Source organism: Charadrius vociferus, unplaced genomic scaffold (genome assembly GCF_000708025.1).
Source record: "Charadrius vociferus isolate BGI_N301 unplaced genomic scaffold, ASM70802v2 scaffold82, whole genome shotgun sequence".
NCBI classification, from domain to species: domain Eukaryota; kingdom Metazoa; phylum Chordata; class Aves; order Charadriiformes; family Charadriidae; genus Charadrius; species Charadrius vociferus.
This window is the reverse complement of record NW_009647401.1, coordinates 3,268,997-3,288,119: the sequence shown is the minus strand read 5'-3', so window position 1 is coordinate 3,288,119 and position 19,123 is coordinate 3,268,997. Positions and strand designations below refer to the sequence as shown.

General features: G+C 36.5%; 1 protein-coding gene across 1 annotated transcript in view; it reads right to left on the bottom strand.

Annotated features, from left to right (window-relative positions):
* The window catches only part of AKAP7 (A kinase (PRKA) anchor protein 7), an 84,105-nt gene extending 67,656 nt beyond the window's left edge, over window positions 1-16,449 (bottom strand). The window contains exons 1-4 of the mRNA XM_009880163.1: window positions 16,308-16,449; window positions 14,405-14,550; window positions 8,823-8,959; window positions 3,492-3,652 (exon numbers count right to left, since the gene is read on the bottom strand). Coding sequence (XP_009878465.1) covers window positions 3,492-3,652; window positions 8,823-8,959; window positions 14,405-14,550; window positions 16,308-16,356 — 493 coding nt within the window. The 5' untranslated portion in view covers window positions 16,357-16,449. The remainder of the gene's footprint in view (window positions 1-3,491; window positions 3,653-8,822; window positions 8,960-14,404; window positions 14,551-16,307) is intronic.
* Window positions 16,450-19,123: the final 2,674 nt, after the last annotated feature.

Genomic DNA, 19,123 nt, shown 5'->3' with positions numbered 1-19,123 from the left:
CCCCTGAAGGACAGTCTGCTAATGTTTTGTAAAAACTGCATACAAAGTAAACTGTGCTGTAATTAACTCTGTAAGTGTACTCTTATGTTAAAGGAATTATACATGTGATACGCTGAGGGGATGGGGGAGAATCCTAATGACTTGTTTACCTCATCAGTTCTGAAGAGTTCAAATAGATTCTTTTGTTTAATATTATTTCACATTCCAAATTGCACTGCCCCGAAGGACATCTGTGCAATAAGAAATTATCTATTTTTATCATGTTACTTATATTAAATTCTTTGCAATTTAAACTAATGAAGACACACGTAGAAACTATTTAGTGTATTCATTTCTTCCTACTAATACTTGGCCTTTTCACTAATTTAACATGCAACTAAGCTAACTTTTGAAACACACTTGTATAATCCTCAGTGTTACATAATTACAGACCTAAAAACTTTTTTTTTCTGGCAGAAGCATCAATACAAAAACTGAATTTGCTTTCATGAATTATAGGTTACCCATTATGAAATAATATTAGCACTTCCAAGAAGGTACAAAAAGATACTCTGAAATCAGCAGCAATTCAGAAGTTAGTGATGACAGTCACTAAGAAATTTTAAGATATCATATCCTGAAGTCATATCTATTAAACATTTTCACTCATTTTACCATTTTCTTCTGGTAATGTTCAGCTTCCCACCCTGTTTCAGAACTAAATCCAGACAAAACAAACATCACTGTATAAGTCTAGGGACTGAACCACAGGCCTAAGGCCAAGAAATGATCTATTTGGTTGACAAAAGTAAGCATTGAAATAAGAAACATTTTTACTAAACAGTAGTGTTAAGTGAAAATAATAATATACAGCTGTAGTTCTAATATAAGCAAAGAATGCTCAGCAGTGAGTATCAGCAGTTACACTTAACAAAGAAAACATTTGCTCGTTTGCTAAATTTGACTGTGCTGAGTTCGTCTACTAGGAAAGACTGTCAAACTGAAAAACAAAGGTTGAAATCTGATCTCATATTTTACTTGCCTAATTCTGATCAAAATCTGGTTCACGAGTCTAAAATGTTGTGGTGGGTTGGCCATGGGTGGATGCCGGGTGCCCACCAAGCCGCTCTATCACTCACCAATTACCGTCATGGGCAAAACAGACTCGATGTGGGAAAATTAATTAAATTTAGTACCAATCAAAACAAAGTAAGGTAATGAGAAATACAAACTAAGTCTTAAAACACCTTCCCCCAACCCCTCCCTTCTTCGGGGGCTCAACTTCACTTCCGAATTCCCTACCTCCTCCCCTACAGTGGCACAGGGGGCAGGTTTCCTTTTTACCCCCCCTTCTTAACTATGCTATCCCAGAGGTACTTTCACTGTCGCTGATGGGCTTGGCTTTGGCCAGTGGTAGGCCTATCTTGGAGCCAGCTGGCATTGGCTCTATCAGACATGGGGGAAGCTTCCAGCAGCTTCTCACAGAAGCCACCCCTGTAGTCCCCCCCACCTACTGAAACCTTGCCACACAAACCCAATACAGATGTGTAGAAAATCACTTATAACAAACTCCTATATTTCCTGTAGTTAAAAGATATTTGGCTCTCCACGTTTAGCAACTTCAATTATTTTGCAGTTCTGAATAATTAACTATAGACTTCTCAAAATCAAAAGTTACTGACGCTAGCAGAAACTATTAATCTCCTTTCACAAAAGGTATTGAAAGGGAACACAGTTTATGAATTATCTTACTGTTTCTAAACCAGTATACAGACAATATTCTGCCACCTTTAAAAGAAATCTAAAGACAAACTCAAGGACAAGGATGAGGAAGCATATAGTCCAAAGGACTGAAGAAATATTTGGTAGATTCAATCTTGGAAATTATGGGATTATTTGACAACCAAAGCCTCCCTGGAACTCTAAGTACAGTTCAATTTCTACCATATAGAATATTAGGCATATTTCTCTATTGAGCGCTGCTTAAAATAATAAAACATTGACCAATAACAGCATAAGTAATTTGGTAAGCTGAAAAGCTCAGTCTTCTATTAAATCTTTCTTTAAAATGTAAGATAAAATAAACTAAACATTTTCCAAAGGCACTTCAGAAATTAAACTAATGAATAGATAGATAAAGCACTGTATTAAAGACTTTTCCCATTTTTTCTCTGTACTGTACTGCACAGAGGTAGCGTGACAGCACCAGTCTTTCCTACTCTGCAAAATGTCCTATATGGGTTATTGCACAATTAAAAAATTGAGTGACCTCACATTCCTTAGAGCACAAAAGATAATTCATCAATACTGAAAAAACTCTTTTAAAGAGTCTTTTCAAGGAATAGTTGGAATTGCTGGGATAGTTTTAAAGGACACCAGTGTATTACAGACAGTACTGTTCTCTGAGAATTTTTATTTAATATCTGTAAACAACATAGTTCAAGTATAGACTCAAAGACAGACAAAAAACTCCACTCTATGTTGTTTTGGTATAGGTACTGACTACTGTTTCTCAGCTGATATTTACACTCCTTTCAATTTATATATTCTTACTGACTTGAACTGTATCTTTGGATGCATTTTATTTGCCTAGCAAAGACAGTGACCTCAGCTCCACTGTTCAGACAGAACTGAGAGTTTCACTCTTGAAGCAAACATGTGGTTGCACGTGCATAGTAGCAGATACCTGCCACATCTTTCAGTAATTTCCTAATTGCTAAAGGAAGGCAATTAACATTGAACAAGCCACAGACTGGTCCCACAACTGCTCCAAAAAAAGTTTCAGGCTAAAGCAGCATGGAATCCAGCTCCATTCCTCTGGCAGATGAGTCATGCCCTTCTCCTGAATTCTGCTTATCCTCTAGGAGTGCAGAGAAAGTCCAGGTTGTACTTTATACATAAATGGAACTGTATTCATGAAGTACATATATATACATATATGTGTGTGTATATATGCACTTATACACGTGGGAGTAGTAAGTTTTAGTTAATTCACTGAGATTTAAGAGTGATGTGCATAACAGACAAAACACAAAGTTTAAAAAATCCCCAGAGCACAGAAGAAGAAAAAATGTCATTGTCTCTCAGTGGTCTATTCAGCATGAACACAAAGGAGAGAACTATGTAACTCTGCAAGTCAGGTAAGATGCATCAAAGTTACAGTTCTTAAAGTCAGTAAGTATGAATATACAAATTGAAAGGGGTATAAATATCAGCTGAGAAACAGCACACAGTACTTGGACCAAAACAAGGTAGAATGGAGTCTCTATATCCATCTACAAACCTGCACACATTTCTTACATATACTAAATAAAAAGGTATCAGACAACAGCACTGTCTGCAATTCACTAATATCCTTTTGAACTATGCTGGGAAATTCATCATGTAGCCTTCGCAGTTGTTAAAGATAAATTAATGTTGACTAAATTAGCACCAACTTATCTTTGTACTCCATTTTCACCTAGGTTGTCAAAATGTCTTTAAAGCACTTAAACTAGATTGACAAGTTGTACCTGCTATTTCCGCAAGTATAGTTCTATGATCATTTTCTGCCAACTTCACAAATCCAACTTCATTTCTGAAGTGATCAATTCCTTGAAAAGATAATTCCACGGTTTTTCCTTTCAGGAGATTTTCTACAAAATCCTTGCTGTCTGAAAGAGCACCAGCTGCTCTGTCAAGAAGAAATAAAATATCTATGTAAAAGTCAAATATATTAATGCTGTTTACATTGTTATTAATCATTCTATCAAAAAATACCAAAAGGACTTATTAGTATTAATTTATTATCTACTCAGGTACTTTTGCACTACTTCCTACCAATGCAGTCAGTATTATTATTACTATTTTGTAAAGGTAAACTGGTTCATACACCCTGCTGTAAAACCACAGAAATAAGGCAGACCTAGCAGCAGGTGTAATTCCTCAAAAGAGTTAATTTTTATCTCTGTCCTCAAGGTGACTAGATATTAAGATGATAGCATCTCTATTACTCTGTGCATCGCATTTAAAAAAGATGCTTACTTGGAAGGATTTGGTTTTCCATGCTTAAATTAATTCACTTTTTTCATCTGTTGATAGCTGAATTGGACACTCTAAGATTCTGCTTCATTCAAAGTTACTACAGAGTGTTACTTAATATTATAAACAGAGGTTAGTGACTATATATATAATGATAAAATTATATAGAAATCTCTATTAAACTCATTAAGAACTGGTTTTAAAAGTAGTACTAATTAAATTGATAGTTACTTTCTTAAAGAGATAAGTAGCATGCACACATAATCTATACATAAGTTAAGAAACAGGAGCAAACCTGGTAACATTTTAATAATAATTTTAATTAGCCATATTATGTTCATCTAATATTACATGAAATATTTTTTTTTACCTGCACTTGAAGCGATTCACATGCTGAACAAAAATTATATAAACATTCTTAGTGTCTTCCAAAAGATGTCTCACATGCTTACAGCTTTTAATTCTATTCAACAATTTAAACTTTTCACTAAACCGATGCTGAGTTTATAAACGCTAGATGGCAGTGACAGGTTAAAAACTCTCAAGACAGTTTATTTTACTTTTTCTGTCCTAGCTGGATGAAAGCCATCGCCGTGATTTCTAAATTATATTATTTAAGCCTGTACAATTACAAACAACTCTGCACATTTCCATTGTGTTTAACATGACGGACTCTTGATGAGAACTATACATTTAACTGAAACGTAGGCCAGGTTAAGAAAGACATTAAGGTTGATTACATGACATAATATCCTTGATTGCTATAGTCCTCCTGTGGTTTGGTTTGGTTTTTTTTGTTATTTTTTTTATAGGGCTTTAATCTACAACCTAGAGGTACTTGAGCTCCTATATAACCACTTTAAACAGCAATGCCATTACTTGTTCCTTGGCTAAGATATTTTTCTTTGAGCGTAGTCTCTGCCACTTACCTACCCTTTTATCACCATTAGACAAGCCTGTTCCTATGTCTTCTGTATGTTGCTATACTTGAAGACCTTTCAAAAACACCCTCTAATACTGATTATACCTGTCAGATTACTTCACAGCTAATCATGTGTAGATTTATTTACCTACATGAACATGAAAATTGTTCCAAAACAAGTACAGGTATTTCAAATACACTGTGTCAAAGACTGCAGCAGACTTCTGAGGAGTGAATCGTGCACATACCTAAAACCCATCTCTGGATTTTTTGCATCTGAGAACTGGTACACAGAGAGTCATGGAAAGCTCTGTTCCCCAGCTGAACAAAGATTTATATTTCCATACTGTAGGGCGTGCTGCAGAACTCACTGAGCAGCTCAACTCTACCTGATGAGTTCTATGAAAGGTCAATTCAAACAGTGCAGCGTGTTTTCAGTTTAGCACTGTGCCACTGAAGATTTAGTTCTACTTTTTCTTTAATATATAATCTTGTAAACACTAAATTATTTAGAAAAATAGTTGTCAACTCACTCTAGAATATCATGTATTTTTATACTCTATCAATCACTTTATAATATCTAAATTGCTTTGTAAGAATAACGAACAAGGACAAACATTTCCACTGAAGTCAACAGCAACAAACACAACAGTGGTATTTTCTTGTTATTCCATAACAAATACTATTTATAATGCCAAACAGTAGTTACACTCAGTGCAACTAACCCACAGGGAAAACAAAAAAGTTTACGAGCATTTTGCTCCGAAGTGGAGAAAGGAAGTTAAAAAAAAAAAAAAAAAAAAAAAAAAAAAAAAAAAGAAGAATTAAGCAGCATATTCCAAGTGAATACAAACTAGGATTACTAGGAAGCAGTGCCTGTTTTTTTCTGTATTGTTGTAATGTAAATATTCTAGCACTTAAAATTGATGTAGCTTCTTTTTAAAAATTTCTGAATTGGTAATTTTGATTACTTGTTGGAAAAAGCAACCTTGTAAAAAAGCCAAACCAAATCCTTTCAGCTCTCATGTTTATAATGCAAACGTTAGATTCACAGAGTCTTTCACAAATAACATGCAAGAAGCACTTGACACTGTAGTCTGGTAATGAAAGCATTTACTGCTAAAGCAAGCATCTAGTACCTGATCCCATGGCTATGCGGTTAGCATGGATTAGAACTCCTTCGCTTGAAGGGAGTGCTGCCATGACTCTTTCTTGCTTGCTTTCTTTATGGTTTTTAAAATCTCACATTCATGATTTCATACCGTCTCACAAAAAGAAATGTGAAGTGCATTCACGAAGGGTAGACCACAGCCAATCAGTTAGGAAACACATTGGAATTGCAGGTCTGGATTCTTTCAGAAAGAGAAGCCAAGAATACAAATCTTTTCAGGGTGAAACCTGTATATACTAAAATACTATACAAAGGTTTTGTACTGAACTGAATGTTATATTAGCACATTCTTATCACACATATTGACTTCAAATAGCATTCAACACATTGCACTATTGTGCAAACACAGCAGAAAAACTGTGGGTGTCTAAGTAACTTAACAGATCCAAACCTAAGGATCTGTGAACTCTCAGATGCCCAGTTGACCAGCTGCACTTCATTTGAGCGATTACTCTCACCCTACTTTACACATAGGTTCTTTTGCCAGCCTCGATCTTGATTTCCTTCTATTAACCTGGTATCAAAAATTGGTGAAGCAAAGGAAGGAAAATTCAACTTTTTACTCTTCAAATTCTCCCAAAAGATTAAACAGAAAACATCAGTTATTTAAAAAAAAAAAAAAAAAAAAAAGAGAATCCCATATAATGTAAAATGCAATCTAGAATACCTGAGGATAGCTGAGCTAGATACCTGTAGGAGGCACCTGGCCAGGGAAGGGATGAATCACTGGGGAAGCTCTGCTGACTAGAGTACAGCTCCTGGGTGCCTGGACTGTGGAGTTCTGCTGGGAGAGGCAGAGAAGAACTCCGTAAGTAAGTGTTTGGGTGGCAGTCAGACCAGTGAGAACTGAAAAGGAGCTCGAGGAGTAGCAAAAGATACTGAACTTGGGAATATTTGGTTTGCTATACAGTTTAGGACTCTAAAATACTCATGAGAAGGCATACTTAACTTCAAGATACCTTCTCACAATTCCTTTTCAAAAAATTCATACTTAAATCCTTTTTAAAAAAATCTTGCACACACAGTCAGTGGTTGTTCTCACTGATTTTCAGTTTGCTCATGAACCAGGGCAGCAGGAAGCTTGTGTGCCTACTCCAGGGACAAAAGGCACATAGAGACGAGAGGGAGTCCAGCAGATCTAGTATCCTTTGCTTTCCTTTCTATTCTGTGTTCCTGACTATCTTTTTCTCACCCTTTAGATCAGGCCATTGGAGACGAGGATGCTGACCGACTCGCATCCTTGCAGGAGAGGTAAGAGTGTAGAGGCCTCAAGGATATAGCATTCAAGGAAACAAGTATGATTAGTAGTATGCCCTCGACTACCAAATGGTTCCTACATTCTACCTTGGATTCTTACTTTCTTATAAGGAATCTGCGCTTTACAGCCAAACCATCTGGAGGAAAAAAAAATTATTCAACACACACTTACTAGACACATTATTTTGTAACTGTATTACCATAACCAAAGCAACGTCTCACTGCACTTATTCATTATTTAATCTAGATAATTCATGGACCACACGCCTGCTAACACTGCAGAGAAAACCAGGAAGAGATATATATGACAGAGGGCCGCTGAAAGAACTTATCTGGGGAGGTGAAACTGGGAGACTTCTCTTTCCCAGAATTATAAGGATCTGACAATTTTTGATTCATTAGCAATTCACTACAAAATTGACACATAAGCAATGGAGGATTCCCAGATGTTCATATAAAGCCAGTAGGCCATTTATCAGCATTTTACATAATATTCTGTTACAGTTATCAAAGCATTTGTAATCTCAATTGCAATTATAATGTGCACATATAGAAACATCACGTGCAGGCCATTGGGCACCACATCTAAATAGAAACTGTTGAGAAAGTCTGTGTAAAGCAGGACTATAAAATACAATGTATGTTTTCGTTTCGAGTCAAAATTACAGCTAGACACACAAATTATTATTTTGAACATTCATAAATTACAGCTGTATAGACTTAAGTCTGAACGTCTTCATATGAACCACTGAACTTGTACGTTACAGTAAGCTTGTCAGATAGAAGTACAGCACGTGATAAACAGTAAAAAAACACCAGATCTGCATTTTTATAAAGCAAGTAGTTGCATCTAACAGACACCACACAATACATATGCCTTTCCACAACTTTTCTACCTTTTATATGATCAAAAAAATTAGCTATATCCCTGAAGCAACATAAAAATTATACCTTTGATAATGCCTAATAGTCACGTCTCTTTTAGTCTACTTAAATTTTGAGTATATGGACATAAAAAAACCTAAACTATAACTGCATAAGGCATCAGCTTGGAGCTAAGGTTTATTTCCTTAAAGTCTTTCAGTGACAATAACTAATTTGGCTTATAACATTTGCTAAGCTATGAAATTCTGAAAATTCCCTTGTTAATCTGTTCAGCGGCCCCTATATCAAAACATTGGTTTAAAATAATTACTTTATCAAACATGAGATTTGTGCATGCAAGTTCAGCACACAGTATGAAAAATGCAAGGGGAAAAAAAGCATACTTTATTCAGAGCTCATGACATACCATAAGTTATGAAAATAGCTAATATTAAGATTAGTATTTTAAGGAAAACATGAATTAAATATTCAGTAACCCTAGTAATTTAGGACTGACAAAAAATAAGCATGAGTAACCCTTTCTAATCTTTTAATGAACTTCTCCAGCAAAAATACTTGTATATACTTAATTTAACACCAAATACCTACATGTTAATTTCTTCTTCATTGGATAAACGCATCACTAACATGGTGACATGCAACGAGCCAGAGCGAACCATTGCTTTGGAAAGCCTTTGATCCTGTTGTATTATTGCATCTTGGACAGCCTGAACACTGCCAGTAATCTGGGAAGAAAAACAGACACAGAAACAACAGTTAGCCTTTACAATTACTGTATTCTATCATGCAAGTGAACAAGAAAGCACACAAACTGAAACCAAACATTTATGTAAAAACCATTCTAGCAGAAGAAAGTTTTATCCTCTGACAAAGCTGTGCTAATTAACCCGAGTAAACTCAAAGTGGGTACAAATGGAGTGATTAATAAATCAGCAGACATTCCCCATCACATCTGAATTGGAGTTTGCTTCCATAAGTATGATAAATTCCTGGAGTGTATTAAGATCACCCAGTTTCACACTTCTTCAAGGACTTTCTCTGTCCACTTTGCTAAATTTATATGTTGCTATGTGCAGACAAGCGTCTGGAAAAAGAAAGAGGTCTTTGCAGGACCAGGCACATAAATAACAAGAATATTCAGTTAATAATTTCTAGAGACATCAGATTTACAATTCCGATTATACTGTCCAATAGACAGATATAATGTATATGCTCTCTTCAAATGTTTTAATAAATTTCCATACATGCGTATAGTTTTAATTTCATCAGTGTTTTCTTTAAAATTAATTGAATTACATTTTCTTCATTGAAAGTTATTTGTATGGTTATAAATGATTTAGAAATTGTATCCAAAATTTTTACTGTGCTTGCCATTATGATAGTTGTATTGTAGTGATAAAAACAAAACAAAACAACCTGCACCAATTTGTGAATATGCTAGTGCAAATTAAATCAAATCCAATAACCCTGACCATCTGAAAAAATGAGTTATTTCTTAAGCAAAGACAAATCAGCTTTGGTGTACAAAGTCTAAAAGAAGCATGTAGAAAATTTCCATCTGATTTTTTTTATGTGAAACTCAGTGCTGAATGCTTCACAAATATACTGTACGCATTGAGTTTTATAACATAAGCACAAGTCGCTCAGGTTAAAAAAAGAAAAACAAAATAAAAGCATTGATATACATTGGTAGCTCTGTTAATCATAAGGAACACCTAAATTTCCTGAAAAAAAACACAATCTAATGGGATCAGTCAGTACTTTTCTGACTAAATTTTTTAAGATCAATTTTGCCATGCAGGAGTTTTACCTAATGTGCCATAGATATCTACTAGTGCCACATAAATAAAACCAAATTAAAACTGAAAGTAACCAACTCTAGGGAGGGTGACTAAGAGGAAAGAAAGTAAAAGCCACTTGCCAGAAAGAGGTGCTATGGCTTCTACAAAATCACAAGTGTCTTAGGTAGCCTAAGACATATGAAGAGAAAATTTTGATCATAAATCATGTTGCAACAAGACCATCTTCCTTCATATGTGAGAACTGATCTTATCCTGGATAAATAACACTTCTATCGTCTCAGATGTAGGAGAAATTTAACCAACTTTTAAGCAAAAAACTGGTAAGCATAATCTCTGATAATTCCAATGCATTGACTGCATAGTTATTTAAGTTTATAAACTAAAACAAATGCAGTTATCTCCATAAAGAAAAAAAAAAACTCAAATTAAATCACCTATCATATGAATTACAATTTTATTCCATTTTAGTTTCTAAATTTAATTTGCACCTGAGAGCTGGAAAAAAAAAAAAAAAGTAAGTGTACAAGCTCCTCAGAATACAGAAAACAGGTGTGGAACTGTGTTACCATAGCAGTAAGACCATCTTAGCTTTGAAAAAGATCAATGTTATTCAGCATTCAGATTACCAGCCAATATCCCCAGACTCCCTTAGCCATATAGTTTCCTTCAGTAGTACTTCTGAGTCCCTTCATGCTCATGTCCTAAACTACCTCCAGCTCCCTCATATAGTTCAGTTCTGGCATGGGTGAGAAGCAACACGTGCTGTGGCTGTTTTTCAGGGGTTAACTGGCTAATAAACATGCAGATATTCATTCATCAGCTGGCAGGTCTAGAAGAGTAGGTAATTGCCACACTCACACTACTGTCTTCAACAGAAGCGTGTTCTTTCAAAGCTCTCTCTTTTACGCAAGCACCAATTCCACAAAAATGGTAAGAAATTAGTACCTCTGAGGTGTCAATTTTTTTTATCCAAATTTGGACAACAGGTTGAAAACCACCAGCAAGTTCAAAACCTACAAAACCCCAATGGGATTATAACAAGGCAAACAGGTAGGCAGGCTCACACCTGTATAAACTCCATTAGGAAACCAAGCTAAAAAATTAATGAATAATATGCCTTTGGAACAGGACTAATTCCAAAGATGGACAGTTAGCAGTTCCAGAGACAAGCTTTTGCTGAACCCACCAGGAAAGTAGAAAATGAGCTTCCTTTTTCATAAAGGCAAAATAAAAAGAAGACAGGGCGTTCTCTCTCTCTGGCTAAAGTGACATTCTCTCCAATCTACACTACTTAGAAAAAAGAAAAAAGTTTTAAAATACGTTTTTGTGAATTTCAGGAATTTATTTTTAATGTTTTCCCAGAAGTTATGTGACCAAAACGTAACGCAACAGCTGTTGCATAGCTCTGCCATCGCAATGCATAATATAACTTCAGATTTGTTCTGTTTTCTTCAGTAAATCCAAGGTGCAATTAGCAGTTGATTTTTAATTAAATGAACCAGGACTCTTCCTGCATCTCTGTATAACTAGTAATAATCCACTGCATATAAAAACTTTAAACTGCTATTTAGCCTGCTATTGACATTACCGTACAAAGTTTTATGCTACATTTCAGCTGCTATCATACTATTTATTTTAGCTTGAGATTTTTCTAACTTAACTGAAAGAAATGTCTGAAGGCAGATCATACTCAACAACTCCTCCCTCAGATTATTTTTACAAGTGCTCCAAAATAAGGCCTCAAATACTGATTTCAAGGTCCCCTCTCCCATTACTTGGAATATGTTGTTCTGAAGAGCAATAAAATAACTTAGTTTTGCTTATTGTAAGAATACTACTAGTAAGTGAATAAAAAGACTCTAAGCTTTAAAGATTTAACAGATTAATTATAATCAAGATTAGAGGACCCTGAAAGGCTAACCTACCAAGTGATAACACATCATCATAACCCCATGCATCAGTACAGGTTGGGGGTTGACCTCCTGGAAAGCAGCTCTGTGGAAAGGGACCTGGGAGTCCTGGTGGACAACAGGAGTACCATAAGCCAGCAATGTGCCCTGGTGGCCAAGAAGGCCAACGGCATCCTGGGGTGCATCAAGAAGAGTGTGGCCAGCAGGTTGAGGGAGGTTATCCTCCCTCTCTACTCTGCCCCGGTGAGGCCACATCTGGAGTATTGTGCCCAGTTCTGGGCTCCCCGGATCAAGAAGGACAGGGAACTGCTGGAGAGGGTACACCAAAGGGCTATGAAGATGATTAGGGGACTGAAGTAATTTTCCTATGAGGAAAGGCTGAGGGACTTGGATCTTTTGAGACTAGAGAAAAGACAACTGAGGAGGGACCTTATCAATGCTTACAAATACTTAAAGGGAGGGTGCCAGGTGGATGCGAACAGTCTTTTTTCAGTGGTGCCCATGATAGAACAAGATGTACCAGGCACAAACTTGAACACAGGAAGTTCTATCTAAACATGAGGAGGCACTTCTTTACTTTGAGGGTGGCAGAGCACTGGAACGGGCTGCCCAGAGAGGCTGGGGAGTCTCCCACTCTGGAGACATTCAAAACCTGCCAGGATGCCATCCTGTGCAACCTGCTGTAGGTGAACCTGCTCTGGCAGGGGGGGTGAACTAGATGATCTCCAGAGGTCCCTTCCAACCCTGACAATTCTGTGATCAGATAAAACATAACTTAAAAAAACAAAAATACCAGAAAGGGATACAATGCTAATCATCCATTTAACTGCTTTTGCACAATTTATAATGCAAAGTTCAATATCAATTAAAAATTAATGGAAAACCACATTTTATTTCTGAAGATTCAAAACATAATTAAAATGAAAACAAGGAAACTGTTAAATTTCCAAGAGGAACAGTTCTTTAAATGTTCCAGAAATATCCCTTACTACAAAATGGTGTAAAGCTTAAAATACTACATAAAATAAGAAGAAAGAGTACTAATGCCTAAAACACTTCACTGGAATAAAATCAGATCCTCAAAAAAACCAAGAAAAGTCTCTCATTACTAACTAAAACACTTCCAGTAATTACCAGATTCCCTCTGGCTATCAAGAAACCAGGTGTCTTAACTCTAAATTTTGGCTAATGTTGCCTATACAAATTCCAACGTGTATTTTCTACTTTCAGAACAACTCTACATCTAAGGCAAGTATAAACAAAACCTTCTAGAAAAGTCCTAGAATTCCCAAATGCTCCGAGATTTAATATAGCTGTTCCTTTAGCTCTAAAAAATGTAAGACTAAATACACGACATATAAAAAAGCAGGCATAGTTAAGACTCAACCAGCCATTCAACATGATAACAATCATGAACAGGAATTCTCAATTACCAGATTATATAACCCCGACATTATTCTTGCACTTGTTAAATCATGGAACAGACAGGAAGAGAAGATGTTTCAGAGTAAAATGGCACAAAAGATCTCCCACAATATTGATGTCAGGCTATCCTGGATCTTATAAAACCAGCCTCTACAATCTCTTCTTCACATAGTATGTTTTAAAGAATCAAAGACTTCCCTGTCATTTTCAACCTACTATAGTTTACTTCCATTTCAGATTCTCTTAATCTTTGACTTCCTCAGATAACAGATAGTACAGATGTAGGATGAGTTAAAATTCACCTGAGAGCGCTCCTGGTATTTAAAAAAAACCCTAAATTTGGAAACTGTTTGGTTTAACTTTTTAAACATAATGCAACTACTTTGCTTGTTTGCAGACACAAAAGATGTACCAGAGACACCCCACAGCATGTAAGAAATCATTCTCACTCACCGTCTAAATGAAACAACACATGCTAACTACATGAAAATACATTTTCTTAAAGAGCTCTCTACACTTCTTGAATCCATGTGAACAACATCTCACTAAAATAGGCTGTTTGAACTTTAAATAAGATGACCAATTTTACTGGAAAATTTTAAACAACAAACTGCCTAGTTAAAACAGCCACAGACCCAAATTTAAAGGAGAGCTAAAAATATTGCTAAGGATTTTCTTATTAAATTAAACAGGAATGTCTCTCTTTCTTATTCTCAGTGAATGACAAAATAAGCAATACTGGTCTAGTACAGAGGGGAAAAATTAAGCTAGCTTCAGTCAACATAATGTGAAATCCATAAGACTGACAAACTGAATAAAAAGATAAATATTTTTCCTCTAGTCTTTCCCAGATAAGAAATTTTATTCACAAAAAATGTTACATAAAATAAAGTTACTCTTTGAATAGGCTGCTAATGTTTCTTTAAAAATGTTAAAAAATTATTTTGCTCAAGATCCAACACTGTTCTTATAAACACATGCAGCTGTTGAAGTAATTCTGGTTATACCAAATTAGTATAATAAAAAATATCACCTCTGGATTAGTAATTGGAAGAGAAATGAAATAATTCGGCTGATACTGTTTCTTCTTTTTCTTCTTTGACTCACTGCCTTCTTCAATTTCTCTTCCAGTACTTGTCTGTCTTTTCTTTTTTATATTCATTTCAGAGGTTGCATTCACTGAAGAGAAAAAAAAAATTACTTTCAGCATACAGACAAATCAAAACAAAGATACCTGGTAGAAAAGGACCTGGGGGTGTTGGTCAACAGCAAGCTGAATACAAGCCAACAGTGTGCCCAGGTAACCAAGAAGGCCAACAGCATCCTGGCTTGTATCAGAAACAGTGTGGCCAACAGGACTAGGGAAGCAACCATCCCTCTGTACTCAGTACTGGTGAGACTACACCTTGAGCACTGTGTTCAGTTTTGGGCCCCTCACTACAAGAAAGACATGGAGATGCTGGAGCATGTCCCGAGAAGGGCAACAAAGCTGGTGAGGGGTCTGGAGTACAAGTCTTACGAGGAACAGCTGAGGGAACCGGAGTCGTTTAGCCTGGAGAAAAGGAGGCTCAGGGGAGACCTTATCGCCCTCTACAACTACCTGAAAGGAGGTTGTAGTGAGGTGGGGGTCGACCTCCCAAGTAACAGGCAATAGGACAAGAGGAAATGGCCTAAGTTGCACCAGGGGAGGTTTAGATTGGATATTAGGAAAAATTTCTTCACCAAAAGGGTTGCCAAGCATTGGAACAGGCTGCCCAGGGAAGTGGTTGAATTGCCATCCCTGGAGGCATTTAAAAGACATGTAGATGTGGTGCTTAGAGACATGATTTAGTGGTGGACTTGGCAGTGCTAGGTTAACACTTGGACTCGATGACCTTAAATGTCTTTTCCAACCTAAACGATTCTATGATTCTATACACTTAATATCATGCCAACAGGAGCTGGACTTCAGTCAATTGACTGGAGGACGTCTTTCCACTCATCTGATATTGCCGTGCTCCAAACTGTCTGACTGGGATCCTACTCCAACCTGAATTAATGTAGTCACACAAGTGGAGTACCATACTTGAACTATCAGCTTACACCTCTAAGGAGGGCTTACCAGCTGCTAGCATAGACATGCAGATTCCCAACTACTGTGTTTCATTTAGCCAACTCACACTGCAGTGTAATAGGCCTCCAAATTGTCTACACTTGAACATGGACATGACTTTAGAGCAAAAGCACCAATATTAAGTTTCAAAAATCCCATGCATGCTGCATTTTTAAATATAAAGCAAGATAACGCATTGGATTATTAAAGGTTGTATTAGACTACGACTGTCCAACCTATAGTTCAAGGACTAAACCCAGCCAAGAAGAAAATTTAATCCAAGCCAGATCTACTCTTTCTACCTCCTCCTTTCCCAAACACCCTTTCCAACACAGACAGCAAAATAAAGTGCATGTCCTCAATTCTTCCTTTGCACCATAAACTATTTTTCTCCCAGCTTATTTCCTCAAGACTTCGCAGACCCTCTCCCACCATGTGGCCTGATAAATACCCATAAGCCGACCAGGCTGCAGACATCTACTGTCCAATTAGAGGTGCACTTTTAGCCCCATGCTGGGAACACACATACTGGAAGATAGCTCATAAAAACCACTATGCTAGAAACTAATATACAGTAATGTGAACTGATATAAGAGATGTCTTTATTCTGTGACTCATTGCTGCAATGGATCACAAAATGGCAAATTTTTAATATGCTCAGGTATTTGCAGAACTGAGTACCTATAAGAGTGGTTCTGGACGGAATCCTGTTCGCAGGGAGACTCTGTTCCATGTGCACAGCCCATGCCTATATGGCAACAGGCAGGACCAAGAACTGAGTGTGTGATGTATCTACGCTTCCACACTACTTCTATTAGCAAATTCATCTTCAATATATACTTACTAACAAATTCATCTTCAGTATCTGTGTTGACAAATGGCATTTCCGCCATCAGAGATCCTACCGAGTCAGCAGGACATGGCTCTTTTCTCTGTTTTGTCCTTTTCTTATTATTTTTAAAGATTTTCTTTTGCTGTACATTTTCCAGCCCACCTGTAATATATTTAAAATGACACACTGGGTGTTAGTTTTTGATATAAACAGCTAAGAGATGCTATACACAAGCAAGTATACATTTCTCTAGTTATCAGCAAATGAATACTGACGTAGAACACCCTTAAGAATGCTGCTCTTCTTCCTTGTCAACATATCAGCAAAAACACTTTAACACTTTATGCAGAATAGCAAAAAAAGGGAGTTTAGCCTTCTGTATTTAATAACTTATGGTCTTGTTTGGTTCGAAGGAAATGCAATTACATGCAAAAAAAGGGGAATACTTGTAACCGAGAATAAAAAAAATAAAGTCATCAGCCATCATGTAAAGTTCATTTTAGATAACAGTAATGGCATGTGAAATTCAGTGCAGACAAACACTGGCAAATGAATTCCAATGTAAACACACTGAAAATGAGGCACGAAGGAGCAGGAAGGGAATCCCACCACCCCAGATATAACAAAGAGTTCTCAGCTGACTGTATCATTCAGGAATGAGATGATTATTCTACTCCTGCATCTCCCACACAGCATAACATGCAATAGAGAGTAATGATCTGAACTTCTGGTTCTAAAAACTGATTTTTAGTGTTTAAGCTAAAGAAGAAATAAATATAAATTAAAACCCATCTTGCATGTATAAAGAGATACATGAAGTTCTATCATCTCAAGAGTAATACCACAATGACAGAATAATCTCCAGTAACAACGAGTTTTTAAAAATGTCTTTTTCCCCCAAGAGTAATAACTAAGCATGAGTCATTTCCTTACGTCTGCTTCATGTTTCTGCATCAGTAAACTCTAATATTTGCGTATTAAGTTATATCTTAAAAAATGAAAAAGTAAAATCTTCTCTAGCAGCAAAAAATGTGCACGCAACCAGGCATCCAGCAACATTCTTTTGGGACAACTCCACAATGGGATTACTGTAGTGGAAGAAGCCTTATGTCAGAATTGCAGTTTATCCCAGGACAGCTCATTACTACAGACAACGCACTTTCAAAGCTCCTCTTGTGACCAGTGCAGATAGTCCAAATCTGACCCAAGGGGAAAATCTGGCAGCAAAAGTGCATATTATGTTCTTGTGGCATGCAGAGCTACACTACACGTATAAAATCAATATTACAGACCCAATCTGGGTTATTAACACCCTGTGGACTGTTTCTCACATATATCAGTGTAGTAGGGATGACAAGTAAAAGAATGACCTGATTAAATGCTTATTCACTCCAGTTTAAAGTAGGCAGGCACAAATCACTCTGTGGTTGTGGTCTCACACCTAATTTTATCCCAGTGGCTATTAAAAAGAAACTAAGATTTGTTGCTTGTTCCCCCTGTAGACACTGAAGAACTAGGCACAACAAACAGTTGTTTAAGCAATAATAAAATTATTACTTAACATTTAGATTAAAGTAAACCTCACACAAAACACATTGTTGCTGGTAATCCAGAAGCATACAGAAAACAATAATCCTTCCTTCAAAGAGATTTCAAAGTGAAGGACAAGACAATCCATGAAACTGACAAACAAGTAGGTCAGTCTGGGGCACAAAAGTTACCAACAAGATTCAGAAATTCAGAATCATAACCTGCTGGGAGCAAAAGGGATTTGTTAAACTGCAGAACAAGGACTCACAAAAATCTGAGGGGTGTATATTGCAGATTACACATTTCCTTTGCTCTGTCTGCTCAAAAAGCAACATACTTATGCCACTTGAAAAACTGTGTCCACTCACAATAGCAGATGACCATAGCAAAGGCACAGCTAGCAATTAACAATGTCCCTTGTCAAATCAATTAGCTGAACTGAACATGCACTGCTGCTAAATTCTACAGGTTGCGCCTCAAGCAAAAAAAAAACCTCCACCCCTCACCTTTTCTGAAATATTTATTAAAGAAATCAGCAACAAAATTCAAGTGTGTTCTAGTCACTAAAACTACCTGAAAACAAGATTTCTCAAAATTCTTGACATAATGTTGGTAATCTGAGACCTACGTAACAAAACCAGCTTTCACAGGTACTCCTTGACCATTAAACTGTTATAGGATAAACTCTTTTTTCTTGATCACATGATTAATTATAGTAACCTGAATTTCATATATGAGCAGGTGCATAAATTATTCTGATATTCATACTTGTTTAAGTGGCTGCTGATCTTCACCAGAACTTAAGTAATCTGTTGCAGCAGAGAAAAAAAAAAAGCACAATACACCTAGCTCATAAAGGAGATAATACAAAAATAAGGAGCAATAAAACGTATTTGGTTGTACTTTTCCCAGCCCTCTTGTCTCCATGCTTTCATTATAGTTTCAGATAGAACAATCTTCTATTATTTGACACCTACACTTTAGAGATCACAGTGAGATTAGGTCTCCAGGCACTGTTCCCTGTTCAATATGTTTATGTTCACAGGTTTAATATGTTTATGTTCACATGTTTAATAACAAATGAATCCCTTCGAGACAATTTAACTGAAAGCTCATGTAGAACTAGACGGTCTTACCCTCCAGGAATTTTGAACTCTCGGGGCTGGCAGTAGCGTTTACATAATCAGAGAACTGAAGAAGCTTTAAATAAATAAATAAATAAAACTTCGGGGGGAGGGGGAAAAAAAAAAAAAAAAAGGTAGGTTTGGCTTTCAGCCAAGTCAGACGCTCCCACTGAC